General features: G+C 42.3%; 1 protein-coding gene across 1 annotated transcript in view; it reads right to left on the reverse strand.

Annotated features, from left to right (window-relative positions):
• The window catches only part of dync2h1 (dynein cytoplasmic 2 heavy chain 1), a 389,827-nt gene that overhangs the window by 89,890 nt on the left and 285,301 nt on the right, over positions 1-14,636 (reverse strand). The window contains exons 82-83 of the mRNA XM_083773699.1: positions 1,638-1,798; positions 770-895 (exon numbers count right to left, since the gene is read on the reverse strand). Of these exons, the coding sequence (XP_083629825.1) occupies positions 770-895; positions 1,638-1,798 (287 nt within the window). The remainder of the gene's footprint in view (positions 1-769; positions 896-1,637; positions 1,799-14,636) is intronic.

Here is a 14,636-nt window from a genome sequence, read left to right on the forward strand (position 1 = left end):
TCCAGTGGTGCATACAATTAAATTAAAATGAGCTTTATTGGCATGAGAAAACTTATGTTTACATAAGTACCTTTTCAAGGTACCCAAAGTCGCTTTACAGAACAAATTAAAAACAGTTTTATTAGAAAAATAAACTAGTTAATAAGTTAAAAGGTTAAAAACTAGAAACTAAGGTAGGCAGACAAAGTGGGGAATTATGTAGGAGAAGAGAAGATCTGTTTTAAAGGTAGCAGCTCTGTTTACATGTGCAAGGTCCAGCGATCTACATGGTACAGATAGTAGTCCTTAGGGTGGTTGTATTCCATTGGCTAACCTTCTTTTGTCGCAACAGTTCACAAATCTTGCTGTATTTGCACAGTGTTGTATTTCTCCCAATAGGTATGGAAGTGTTTAGCTCCCAGTAGTTTACAAGTAAGACGCGCAAACGCGGGAAGCGAACACAGCTCGTGTGTGTGTGGTTGTGTGTGTGTGTGTGTGTGTGTGTGTGTGCTACAGCTGCGCCCTGTGTGTGTGTGTGTGTGTGCTACAGCTGCGCCCTCTGGTGGCGGGCGGGTGGTGTAACAGCGGGACACACACACACACACACACACACACACACACACAGACATTCAGCCCTTGCTGTCATAGTAAGTGGCTCACTGCGTTCGCAATTAGGAATCAATGGTCAGGAATCAATGGTCAGGAATCAACTTTTTCCCCCAATATAATGTGCACACACGCACGCACGCACGCACGCACACACACACACACACACACACGCGCGACTGACCTTTTCCAGCAGCGGTAGCCATGCAGTGACCAGGTGGAGGTTTTTGAGACAAAGCCAGTCTCCATTACGGGAAGATTCCCTGAGCATGGCTAAGGCCACATCAGCCTGACCCTGACCCATAGAGATCTAGAGAGAGAGAGAGAGAGAGAGAGAGAGAGAGAGAGCGAGAGAGAGAGAGAGAGAGAGAGAGAGAGAGAGTTGACATTTTAATGGAGAAAAACAAAACAAATGTTGAGTTTTGTAATAGTATACATTAACAAAATCCATTTGGTTTTGTCTACATTTCTTTCTTGTATATAATCTATTGAATTCCACATCCTAATATTATATATTGATGAATACAAATGATTAGCATACAGCCGAGCGGTCTCTTACGCTGATGGAATCAAAGATACTCAATTACTTTCGGCCATCCCACCTTTTGCCACTAGGTGCGGAATGGTACACAAAAGGGTATCTTAAGTGTCTGACAGCAGATTTAATGAACCTGCTATATTTACTGGTGCAAGATGGTGCATTGCTTGGACAGAAAAAGGTCAATAACAAAGTTGACGTTCTTCTGATTTGTCTCTCTGATAAAAAGGCATTTTTAGTGTCAGAGCGTTGGGAAGATTATGTGGACTACTGCCACATATACAGTGACCATTGGGCTAAATAATCATTCAGAAGCTGTGTTCACGTCGGAATGAATAGAATCCAACCTATACTTCTGGTCTGGTCACACTGATGCAGGAAGTAAACCAGATCTAAGGCAGGTCTTTCTATTCCTATTTGTCTTGGATGGAATGCCCTGAATCGTAGGGCCACTAATCTGCACTGTACAGTAGGTATGATCGCAGCACTTGGGTTGGCATGGTGTTTGTCCTACCTCGTGGTAGGCCTCCCTGCCAACGGTCTCGGCTGCCAGCTCTGTCAGCTCCTGGGAGGGGTCTGCACCGGGAGAGATGATGATCAACACGGGCTCCAGCTCCAGCGTCTCGCCGTACAGGCGCCTCAGGTTCAGAGGAGGAGGAGACAGCTCCTTCATACCTGCAGAGAGAATTAAGACCTATTTGATCCCATGAAGAGGAATTCAGTTTTCAGCTTCGCTTCTCACTGGGGAGCACAGGGGGATAATGGGTGTCTTGTTGAGGGAGAGCTTGACACGTTGCCAGAGCTGGGAATCGAACCTGAGACCTGCTGATCCCAGGCCGGCACTCTGCCCATGCCCATACCAAAATGTGGGCTTATTCTGTATATGAACCCGGGACCACTCCCACCCAAACCAAGAATCATACGGGTTCCCCAATAGGCGGCCCGCTGGCCATTTGCGGACCGCCCCCTTGTAGCCCCTGGAAGATTTGTTTTTAGGTCCCATGATATAAATGGCATTACATGGACCATAACAGGTCCATTTGGTTCCATTTGTACTCTCTCAGAGTTAAGTTGACATTGATTTTTATAAATAAAAGTTATAATAAATTGAGGTCCCACATCATTATACACCACCTGGAACCGCCTCAAGGACCAATGGTGTTACATCTATTCTAAGCTAAATTAATTAATGAAAAAATAAAACCCCCAAATGTTCACGCGTGCGGACTCAGCCCCCAGCGTGGTACCCTAGTCAAAATATGGCCCTTCAGGAAAATGCACTGGGGAACCCTGACCTAGACCAACGAGCCAGGCTATTAAAAGGAACATCGTGGAGAAACACTTTTGTGAGGATATTGCAAGTGGCTTTTGAATTTGTATATGGACCTTTAATGTTTGTTTAGAGCACATTTAACAACATTGTTTGCCAGGCAAGTCTATGAACCTATAATGTTTGTTCAGTGCACTAAATGACGACATGAGACGTCATGGAGCCAAAATAAATACATCTGGTGACTGGTTCTGTTTCATAGCCTATAAGGTGCCAGAGAGTGAGAGGTTAGGATAAGATGTAGTGATGCACCGAATATTCGGCTGCAGAAAATATTCGGCAAAAAATGGCTAAAAATGCATTTTCGGCCTATTCGGTTTCGGCCCGAATGGGCAGAAAATATATCGCCGAATAGTGTATGCAATTAATGCATTCAAAAGAGCTGATTAAATGTTTTATGGAACCATAATAGTGATTATTATTTAAGTTAAGTTTTGCCATAACCATTTATTTTGCCATAAATCAGGTAGCTTTAAGGTACGGCCATGACAGCAATGGTAGGAAAAATGATATATAATATTAATCATATTCGGATATTCGGTATTCGGTTTCGGCCAAGAATTTCCCTTTCGGTGCATCCCTAATAAGATGTACACAGATACGGAGAGTGGTTGGTGGTGCATACTGAGTTAGTGGTATAGGCATGGAGCTGTCAATCACAGATCACATAGCAGTGGATCATTCACACGAGTAAAGCTGGACTTAACAAAGCACTTGTGCACACAGGCTGTCTCGGCTACCCTGTTATACCATCTGTACATGTACACGTGGGCTTACATGTTGACCTCTTTCTCTCATGGTCTTGGACACGACAAGAACGAACACACACACACGCACACGCACACGCACACGCACACACACACACACACACACACACACACACACACACACACACACACACACACACACACACACACAGTCTGGGGAAAAAATGTCTCAAAGCGACCCTTTTTGCTGGATTGCCATGGCAACGCACCAACCACCATCTGACTGCGTGGCTGATGATGTCCGCAATCCTGGAGCATTAGCTAAACTCATATACACGCACACACAAGCAGTCGCATGCATGCGCGCGTTGACGAGCAAGCATAATCAGCATTCAGGCTGTGTGCTAACATTCTCTGTCAGTGGATCGCAAAGTTCACCTTGCTTTTTACGACGTGCATGCTGTTGAGATAAGAGCAGCACTGACAGTAAAAATGCTGCTATCTTACCGGAGCAACAGAGACACTCGACCTCATGTGTGCACATGCATGCGCACACACACACACACACATACACATACACACACACACACACACACACACACACACACACACACACACACACACACACACACACACACACACACACACACACACACACACACACACACACACACACACACACACACAGAGTTTTTTTTAACTGCACACCATTTTTAGGAAGGGGCTCTTGGGACCCAAATATATTATGAATTGGTAATATTTTAAATATAGTGAAAATATATCAGATCTACAAGTTCACAACACAAAATGTTCTACATTTCAAACCAGCAATGCAATGATGAACATGAAAATGTGCTTCGTAATGTGTGTGTGAGTGAGTGAGTGAGTGAGTGTGAGAGAGAGAGAGAGAGAGAGAGAGAGAGAGAGAGAGAGAGAGAGAGAGAGAGAGAGAGAATGCTCAGGCCTGGACTGTAGGGATTGAGTGAGATTAGCTCTAAAAGGATTACAGACCATGCCTCATTAGCATACCAAATGACTGCCAAACACGCATGCACGCATGCACAGACAGACACAGACACACACCGTGGTGTGGTATTGTACAGAACACCAGACTTATCATGGGAGAAAGGCTTGATTGGTACTCTGTGGTACAACAGTGCTGCTGCTGGGCTAAAAAAGCTGATCGACTAAGTATATAAACAGAACAGCTTTTCTTTTGACAAGCGAAAACATTAAAACTCTTTGACTGCCCTTGCCGTAATTGCCGTAATAAATCACAATGCTGATTCTTACTGTTGACGTGACTGACACAATTTGTAGTTTTTCATTGATTCAGAAACTACACGTACGGCACTACAGTAAAGCAGCGTTTCCAGAAACTATACGGCACTACAGTAAAGCAGCGATTCCAGAAACTATCACGGCACTACAGTATAAAGCAACGTTTCCCACCACTAGGCAATGCACGGATCGGTGCATTTTGCCCTTCTCAAGATGGCCGCTCGCTCAATGCTATGTGTGCCGCGATCTAAGAGACGTTTTTCTCTGAATTGAGCCGCGGATTGCGCTGATTGATCAAAACGCGGATGTTTAGGGTTCAATACTAAATAATCGCTACCTCTCCTTCTGCAACTGCTGGTCCCTGCTCCTGTAATCTTGTGTGGCCAGACTGCCTCTTGCAATTTCCAAATGCTTCCTTCATACAATCTGGAGCACAGAAACTCTGATCATGAGTAAAATATAAAGCGGAAGTGAAGCCTCCTCCCCACTTCCATTTTGTTTTTACAGTCGCGCAAATTTGTCCTAATATAAATCGAAATCATCTAAGCATATAGCTTGCTGCTTAGAAGAAATGGAAATTAAAATAAAATGTAAAGATATTTTAAAATGAACGGAATTGGCAGCTTCCTTATTCAGATCCCGGAGATTGTAGAATAGTTGTCTGACTATGCGAGACAACAGGAGGCTCCTGTGACGCACCGGCGTGGCGCTAGCTGTTTCAGGTTTCAGGCATTGGTAGAGTCGGACTCAGTAAACAGCTCCATCCCCACAGGACCCATCCTTGTTTGACGAGGAACCACATCAGTAAGGACCGTGGGGCGTCAAAAGACATCAAGGCAAGGCTAGGAATTGAAAAGGCGCAAGGTGCCTTCTCCCAACTCTGTTCAATTTGGAGATGAAAGCAATACAGCCTTAAAACCAAGATGCTCCTATACAACAGGAATGTCAAGTCTGTTCTGCTGTATGGTTCCGAGAGCTGGTGAGTAGTCAAAACAGACATGAGGAAAATGGAAGTGTTGTTCCACAACAAAACAGATGCCTCAGATGAATATTCCAGCTCATTTGGCCGAATGAAAGCTCCAATAATGAAGTGTACAAACAAACAGGGAGCCGGAGTATCACCAAGGAGATACCACGCCTCGTGACACACTCCATATATGGCCGTCTCCATATATGAAGGTCACTAAGCCTTGTGACACGCCTGTCGTCGCGCCTCATGCCACGCTCCATACATGGCTGTCTCCATATCTTGATCTGACAGCATCAATATCTCGATCTGACATCATCAAACCCTCACACTCAAGACACGATATGAAGCGTGCCATGAGGCAAATGAAGCAAGTTGGTACAACACATGGATCTCCATGAAGATCACGGCACTGACCTCATCAAACCCCGGATAGCCAAACATGGCTTGACATACTAGATCTGCATATGGAGCTGGCCAGCAACTCTACATCTGACCTCACTGACACCAGATTAATAGTTTAACTCCTGCTTCTCATCTGTGCCGTATTAAAAAAGCTCTGTTGTTTCACCGCGACCACAGGGCGTCTTCCTGGTAATAATAATAATAATAATAATAATAATAATTGTAATAATAATATTAATATTAATAATAACTAGAAAATTCGCAATTTTAAAAAATTGCAGAGTGTGGTTGCCGCAGTGGCTTACATATGCCCCTCCCACTAGTATTGCCAGCCAATTACAATTTCAAGTCACGCCTTAGATCATGCGTAAGTAATTCGGAGGGGATTTAACCCCCGAAATTCATGTTTTTGCGACAAACGGTTACATTTCTCGCAATTGCGGCGCCCCCTATGGATGAAAATGGAATTGCTTTTAGAACTTGGTTGATTGAACCACCCCGGACATGTGATTGAAATTTGGGATGGATTGGACATTCCGTTCGTGATTTATGGCATTTTTTGTGATATAGGCCCCTCCTACTAACTTCGGAAGACGATTACGGCCGAACGATACGCACTTTCAAAATTCTGCGGCTCAGTTTTAATTGGATGGGTCCAGAGATCACGTGTGCCGATTTCTGTGAGATTTGGACAAAATCTGTAGGAGGAAAAGCAAAAAGTGTGTTTTGGACAAAATTCAAAATGGCGGAAAATCTATCATGGCGGAAATGGGCGTGGCCTATATGGGGAGATGCGTCATGACCCAAGGAATCCAGGGAAAAAATAATTTTGATTTTAAGACCTACGGTTCAAGAGTTATAAGCCAAAAGGTAAAGTGGGCTGTTATAGCGCCACCATGAGGCCGACCGATACAATTTTAGGGTTAAATAATTTTAGGGATAATGTTGAATTATCCCTAAAAGTTTTGTAACTATAGTGATTACAGTCTCCGAGGAACAAATACTTGAATGTGAATTTTTGCCTTTTCCCATTCATGTCAATGGGGACATTTAATTCACTAATAAATTCATATCAATTAAACTATACAACATTTCTCTTAACAAAATACAAGCACACGATTCCCGATTTTTCCGGTCAATTTGACATATGGCTCAAGTGCGTACAGCGTACAGTGTGGGAGGTATAAAGCGTCAAAATAAAGACTACTCCAGTGAAAAAAAAAAAAAAAAAATAACTAGAAAATTCGCAATTTTAAAAAATTGCAGAGTGTGGTTGCCGCAGTGGCTTACATATGCCCCTCCCACTAGTATTGCCAGCCAATTACAATTTCAAGTCACGCCTTAGATCATGCGTAAGTAATTCGGAGGGGATTTAACCCCCGAAATTCATGTTTTTGCGACAAACGGTTACATTTCTCGCATTTGCGGCGCCCCCTATGGATGAAAATGGAATTGCTTTTAGAACTTGGTTGATTGAACCACCCCGGACATGTGATTCAAATTTGGGATGGATTGGACATTCCGTTCGTGATTTATGGCATTTTTGTGATATAGGCCCCTCCTACTAACTTCGGAAGACGATTACGGCCGAACGATACGCACTACCAAAATTCTGCATCTGGTGTTTTAATCGGATATGTCCAGAGATCATGTCTGCCGATTTCTGTGAGATTTGGACAAAATATGTAGGAGGAAAAGCAAAAAGTTTGTTTTGGACAAAATTCAAAATGGCGGAAAATCCATCATGGCGGAAATGGGCGTGGCCTATATGGGGAGATGCGTCATGACCCAAGGAATCCAGGGGAAAAAATATTTTGATTTTACGACCTACGGTTCAAGAGTTATAAGCCAAAAGGTAAAGTGGGCTGTTATAGCGCCACCATGAGGCCGACCTATAAAATTATAATTTTAATTAATTTTAGTCATAATTAAGAAATATCCCTAAAAGTTTTGTAACTATAGTGATTACAGTCTCCGAGGAAAAAATACTTGAATGTGATTTTTTGCCTTTTCCCATTCATGTCAATGGGGAAATTTAATTCACTAATAAATTCATATCAATTAAACTATACAACATTTCTCTTAACAAAATACAAGCACACGATTCCCGATTTTTCCGGTCAATTTGACATATGGCTCAAGTGCGTACAGCGTACAGTGTGGGAGGTATAAAGTGACAAAAAAAAGACTACAGTGAAATAATAATAACTAGAAAGAGGCAATTCCGGGAAATTGCAAAGTGTGGTTGCCCACATCGCACCCGTCGAAAATGGAATCGCTTTTGGCTCTGCGTTGATTAAGCCACCCTCGACATGTGATTCAGATTTGGGATGGATCGGACATTCCGTGCGTGAATTGTGGCGTGTTTTGTAAAGTAGGCCCCTCCCACTAACTTCGGAAGACGATTACGGCCGAACGATACAGAAGATCTAAATTCTGACTGTGCTGTTTTAATCGGATAGGTCCGGAGATCATGTGTACCGATTCTTGTGAAATTTGGACAAAATCTGTAGGAGGAGGAGCAAAAAGTGTGTTTTGAACAAAATTCAAAATGGCGGGAAATCTATCTAGACGCAAATGGGCGTGGCCTATATGGGGAGATGCGTCATGACCCAAGGAATCCAGGGAAAAAAACTTTTTGATTTTACGACCTACGGTTCAAGAGTTATAGCCCAAAAGGTAAAGTTGGCTGTTATAGCGCCACCATGAGGCCGAACGATATACTTCTAAGGTAATTAATTTTAATAATTATGATGAATCTCTCCTCCAAGTCTTGTAAGTATAGCCCTTACGGTCTCAGAGGAAAAAATACTTGAAAGTGAGTTTTTGCATTTTCCCATTCATGTCTATGGGGAAATGCACTAATGCACTAATTAATTCATATCAATTAAATTATCCAACAAATGTCTTAGCAAAATACAAGCACACGATTCCCGATGTAGCCCGTCGTTTTGACATATGGCTCGAGTGCGTGCGACAAAAACTGTGGGAGGTATAATGCGACAAAATAAACAGAGCACTAGAACAATAGTATAGTTGCCCTCAGGGCAACTACACTAACTAGAAAGAGGCAATTCTGGGAAATTGCAAAGTGTGGTTGCCCACATCGCACCCGTCGAAAATGGAATCGCTTTTGTCTCTGCGTTGATGAAACCACCCTCGACATGTGATTCAAATTTGGGATGGATCGGACATTCCGTGCGTGAATTGTGGCGTTTTTTGTAAAATAGGCCCCTCCCACTAACTTGGGAAGACGTTTACGACCGAACGATACAGAAGATCTAAATTCTGACTGTGCTGTTGAAATCGGATAGGTTGGCTGATATAGGCCCCTCCCAGTAAGTATACCAGCCAATTACAATGTCAAGTCATCCTTTGTGATCATGCATAAGTCATTCAAAGAGGATTTCTCCCCCAAAATCATGTTTTTGCAACAAAGGGGTATAGGCCCCTCCCAGTAATTTTGCCAGCCAATTACAATGTCAAGTCACCCTTTGTGATCATGCGTAAGTCATTCAAAGGGGATTTCCCCCCCAAAATCGTGTTTTTGCAACAAACAGGTAATTGTTTTTGCAATTGTAGCGCCCCCTATGGATGGAAATGGAATTGCTTTTGGCTCTGTGTTGATTAGGCCATCCTAAACATGTGATTCAAATTTGGGGAGGATTGGACTTTCCGTTCGTGATTTGTGCATTTCTTTGTAAAATAGGCCCCTCCCACTAACTTTGGAAGCTGATTACGGACGAACGATATGGAATATCGAAATTCTGACTGTGCTGTTTTCATCGGATAGATCCCGAGATCATGTGTACCGATTTCTGTGAGATTTGGACAAAGTCTGTAGGAGGAGGAGCAAAAAGTGTGTTTTGAAGAAAATGCTAATTTGCTGCAAATTCGTTCTAGACGGAAATGGGCGTGGCCTATATGCGAAGATGCGTCATGACCCAAGGAATCCATGGAAAAAAACATTTTGATTTTACGACCTACGGTTCAAGAGTTATACCCAAAAATGTAAAGTTGGCTGTTATAGCGCCACCATGAGGCCGACCGATATAGTTCTAAGGTAATTAATTTTAGTAATTATTATGAATCTCTCCTCCAATTCTTGTAAGTATAGCCCTTACGGTCTCAGAGGAAAAGATATTTGAAAGTGAGTTTTTCCATTTCCCCATTCATGTCTATGGGGAAATTTAATGCACTAATTAATTCATATCAATTAAACTATCCAACAAATGTCTTATCCCAATACACGCACACGATTCCCGATGTAGCCCGTCGTTTTGACATATGGCTCGAGTGCGTGCGACAAAAACTGTGGGAGGTATAACGGGACAAAATAAAGTTTATCTATAATAAGAACATAAAGAATAATAAAAGGTCACAAAAACAATAGTATGGTTGCCTTCAGGCAACCACACTAACTAGAAAGAGGCAATTCTGGGAAATTGCAAAGTGTGGTTGCCCACATCGCACCCGTCGAAAATGGAATCGCTTTCGTCTCTGCGTTGATTAAGCCACCCTCGACATCTGATTCAGATTTGGGATGGATCGGACATTCCGTGCGTGAATTGTGGCGTTTTTTGTAAAATAGGCCCCTCCCACTAACTTTGGAAGACGATTACGGCAGAACGATACAGAATATCTAAATTCTGTCTCTGCTGTTTTAATGGGATAGGTCCCGAGATCATGTGTACTGATTTTTGTGAGATTTGGTCAAAATCTGTAGGAGGAGGAGCAAAAAGTGTGTTTTGAACAAAATTCAAAATGGCGGGAAATCTATCTAGACGCAAATGGGCGTGGCCTATATGGGGAGATGTGTCATGACCCAAGGAATCCAGGGAAAAAATATTTTTTATTTTACGACCTACGGTTCAAGAGTTATACCCCAAAAGGTAAAGTTGGCTGTTATAGCGCCACCATGAGGCCGACCGATATAGTTCTAAGGTAATTAATTTTAGTAATTATTATGAATCTCTCCTCCAAGTCTTGTAAGTATAGCCCTTATGGTCTCAGAGGAAAAAATACTTGAAAGTGAGTTTTTGCATTTTCCCATTCATGTCTATGGGGAAATTTAATGCACTAATTAATTCATATAAATTAAACTATTCAACAAATGTCTTAGCAAAATACGAGCACACGATTCCCGATGTAGCCCGTCGTTTTGACATATGGCTCGAGTGTGTGCGACAAAAACTGTGGGAGGTATAACGCGACAAAATAAAGTTTATCTATAATAATAAGAAGAATAAAAGGTCACAAAAACAATAGTATGGTTGCCTTCAGGCAACCACACTAACTAGAAAGAGGCAATTCTGGGAAATTGCAAAGTGTAGTTGCCCACATCGCACCCGTCGAAAATGGAATGGCTTTTGGCTCTGCGTTGATTAAGCCACCCTCGACATGTGATTCAGATTTGGGATGGATCGGACATTCCGTGCGTGAATTGTGGCGTGTTTTGTAAAGTAGGCCCCTCCCACTAACTTCGGAAGACGATTACGGCGGAACGATACAGAAGATCTAAATTCTGACTGTGCTGTTTTAATGGGATAGGTCCGGAGATCATGTGTACCGATTTGTGTGAAATTTGGACAAAATCTGTAGGAGCAGGAGCAAAAAGTGTGTTTTGAAAAAAATTCAAAATGGCGGGAAATCTATCTAGACGCAAATGGGCGTGGCCTATATGGGGAGATGCGTCATGACCCAAGGAATCCAGGGAAAAAAACTTTTTGATTTTACGACCTACGGTTCAAGAGTTATAGCCCAAAAGGTAAAGTTGGCTGTTATAGCGCCACCATGAGGCCGAACGATATACTTCTAAGGTAATTAATTTTAATAATTATGATGAATCTCTCCTCCAAGTCTTGTAAGTATAGCCCTTACGGTCTCAGAGGAAAAAATACTTGAAAGTGAGTTTTTGCATTTTCCCATTCATGTCTATGGGGAAATGCACTAATGCACTAATTAATTCATATCAATTAAATTATCCAACAAATGTCTTAGCAAAATACAAGCACACGATTCCCGATGTAGCCCGTCGTTTTGACATATGGCTCGAGTGCGTGCGACAAAAACTGTGGGAGGTATAATGCGTCAAAATAAACAGAGCACTAGAACAATAGTATAGTTGCCCTCAGGGCAACTACACTAACTAGAAAGAGGCAATTCTGGGAAATTGCAAAGTGTGGTTGCCCACATCGCACCCGTCGAAAATGGAATTGCTTTTGTCTCTGCGTTGATGAAACCACCCTCGACCTGTGATTCAAATTTGGGATGGATCGGACATTCCGTGCGTGAATTGTGGCGTTTTTTGTAAAATAGGCCCCTCCCACTAACTTTGGAAGACGATTACGGCCGAACGATACAGAAGATCTAAATTCTGTCTGTGCTGTTTTAATGGGATAGGTCCCGAGATCATGTGTACCGATTTTTGTGAGATTTGGTCAAAATCTGTAGGAGGAGGAGCAAAAAGTGTGTTTTGAACAAAATTCAAAATGGCGGGAAATCTATCTAGACGCAAATGGGCGTGGCCTATATGGGGAGATGCGTCATGACCCAAGGAATCCAGGGAAAAAAATATTTTGATTTTACGACCTACGGTTCAAGAGTTATACCCCAAAACGTAAAGTTGGCTGTTATAGCGCCACCATGAGGCCGACCGATATACTTCTAAGGTAATTAATTTTAGTAATTATTATGAATCTCTCCTCCAAGTCTTGTATGTATAGCCCTTACGGTCTCAGAGGAAAAAATACTTGAAAGTGAGTCTTTGCATTTTCCCATTCATGTCTATGGGGCAATTTAATGCACTAATTAATTCATATCAATTAAACTATTCAACAAATGTCTTAGCAAAATACACGCACACGATTCCCGATGTAGCCCGTCGTTTTGACATATGGCTCGAGTGCGTGCGACAAAAACTGTGGGAGGTATAACGCGACAAAATAAAGTTTATCTATAAGAATAATAAAAGGTCACAAAAACAATAGTATGGTTGCCTTCAGGCAACCACACTAACTAGAAAGAGGCAATTCTGGGAAATTGCAAAGTGTGGTTGCCCACATCGCACCCGTCGAAAATGGAATCGCTTTTGTCTCTGCGTTGATGAAACCACCCTCGACATGTGATTCAAATTTGGGATGGATCGGACATTCCGTGCGTGAATTGTGGCTTTTTTTGTAAAATAGGCCCCTCCCACTAACTTGGGAAGACGATTACGACCGAACGATACAGAAGATCTAAATTCTGACTGTGCTGTTGAAATCGGATAGGTTGGCTGATATAGGCCCCTCCCAGTAATTATACCAGCCAATTACAATGTCAAGTCATCCTTTGTGATCATGCATAAGTCATTCAAAGAGGATTTCCCCCCCAAAATCATGTTTTTGCAACAAAGGGGTATAGGCCCCTCCCAGTAATTTTGCCAGCCAATTACAATGTCAAGTCACCCTTTGTGATCATGCGTAAGTCATTCAAAGGGGATTTCCCCCCCCCAAATCGTGTTTTTGCAACAAACGGGTAATTGTTTTTGCAATTGTAGCGCCCCCTATGGATGGAAATGGAATTGCTTTTGGCTCTGTGTTGATTAGTCCATCCTAAACATGTGATTCAAATTTGGGGAGGATTGGACTTTCCGTTCGTGATTTGTGATTTTTTTTGTAAAATAGGCCCCTCCCACTAACTTTGGAAGCTGATTACGGACGAACGATATGGAATATCGAAATTCTGACTGTGCTGTTTTCATCGGATAGATCCCGAGATCATGTGTACCGATTTCTGTGAGATTTGGACAAAATCTGTAGGAGGAGGAGCAAAAAGTGTGTTTTGAAGAAAATGCTAATTTGCTGCAAATTCGTTCTAGACGGAAATGGGCGTGGCCTATATGGGGAGATGCGTCATGACCCAAGAAATCCAGGGAAAAAAACATTTTGATTTTACGACCTACGGTTCAAGAGTTATACCCCAAAAGGTAAAGTTGGCTGTTATAGCGCCACCATGAGGCCGACCGATATACTTCTAAGGTAATTAATTTTAGTAATTATTATGAATCTCTCCTCCAAGTCTTGTATGTATAGCCCTTACGGTCTCAGAGGAAAAAATACTTGAAAGTGAGTCTTTGCATTTTCCCATTCATGTCTATGGGGCAATTTAATGCACTAATTAATTCATATCAATTAAACTATTCAACAAATGTCTTAGCAAAATACACGCACACGATTCCCGATGTAGCCCGTCGTTTTGACATATGGCTCGAGTGCGTGCGACAAAAACTGTGGGAGGTATAACGCGACAAAATAAAGTTTATCTATAAGAATAATAAAAGGTCACAAAAACAATAGTATGGTTGCCTTCAGGCAACCACACTAACTAGAAAATTCGCAATTTAAAAAAATTGCAGAGTGTGGTTGCCGCAGTGGCTTACATATGCCCCTCCCACTAGTATTGCCAGCCAATTACAATTTCAAGTCACGCCTTAGATCATGCGTAAGTCATTCGGAGGGGATTTAACCCCCGAAATTCATGTTTTTGCAACCACACTAATAAAGTGTCACAGTTACAAGAGTCTGGTTGCCCATTCGGGCAACCACACTAATAACTAGAAAATTCGCAATTTAAAAAAATTGCAGAGTGTGGTTGCCGCAGTGGCTTACATATGCCCCTCCCACTAGTATTGCCAGCCAATTACAATTTCAAGTCACGCCTTAGATCATGCGTAAGTCATTCGGAGGGGATTTAACCCCCGAAATTCATGTTTTTGCGACAAACGGTTACATTTCTCGCTTCTGCGGTGCCCCCTATGGATGAAAATGGAATTGCTTTTAG

The sequence above is a fragment of the Protomyctophum parallelum genome (assembly GCF_964188405.1).
Source record: "Protomyctophum parallelum genome assembly, chromosome: 9".
NCBI lineage: Eukaryota > Metazoa > Chordata > Actinopteri > Myctophiformes > Myctophidae > Protomyctophum > Protomyctophum parallelum.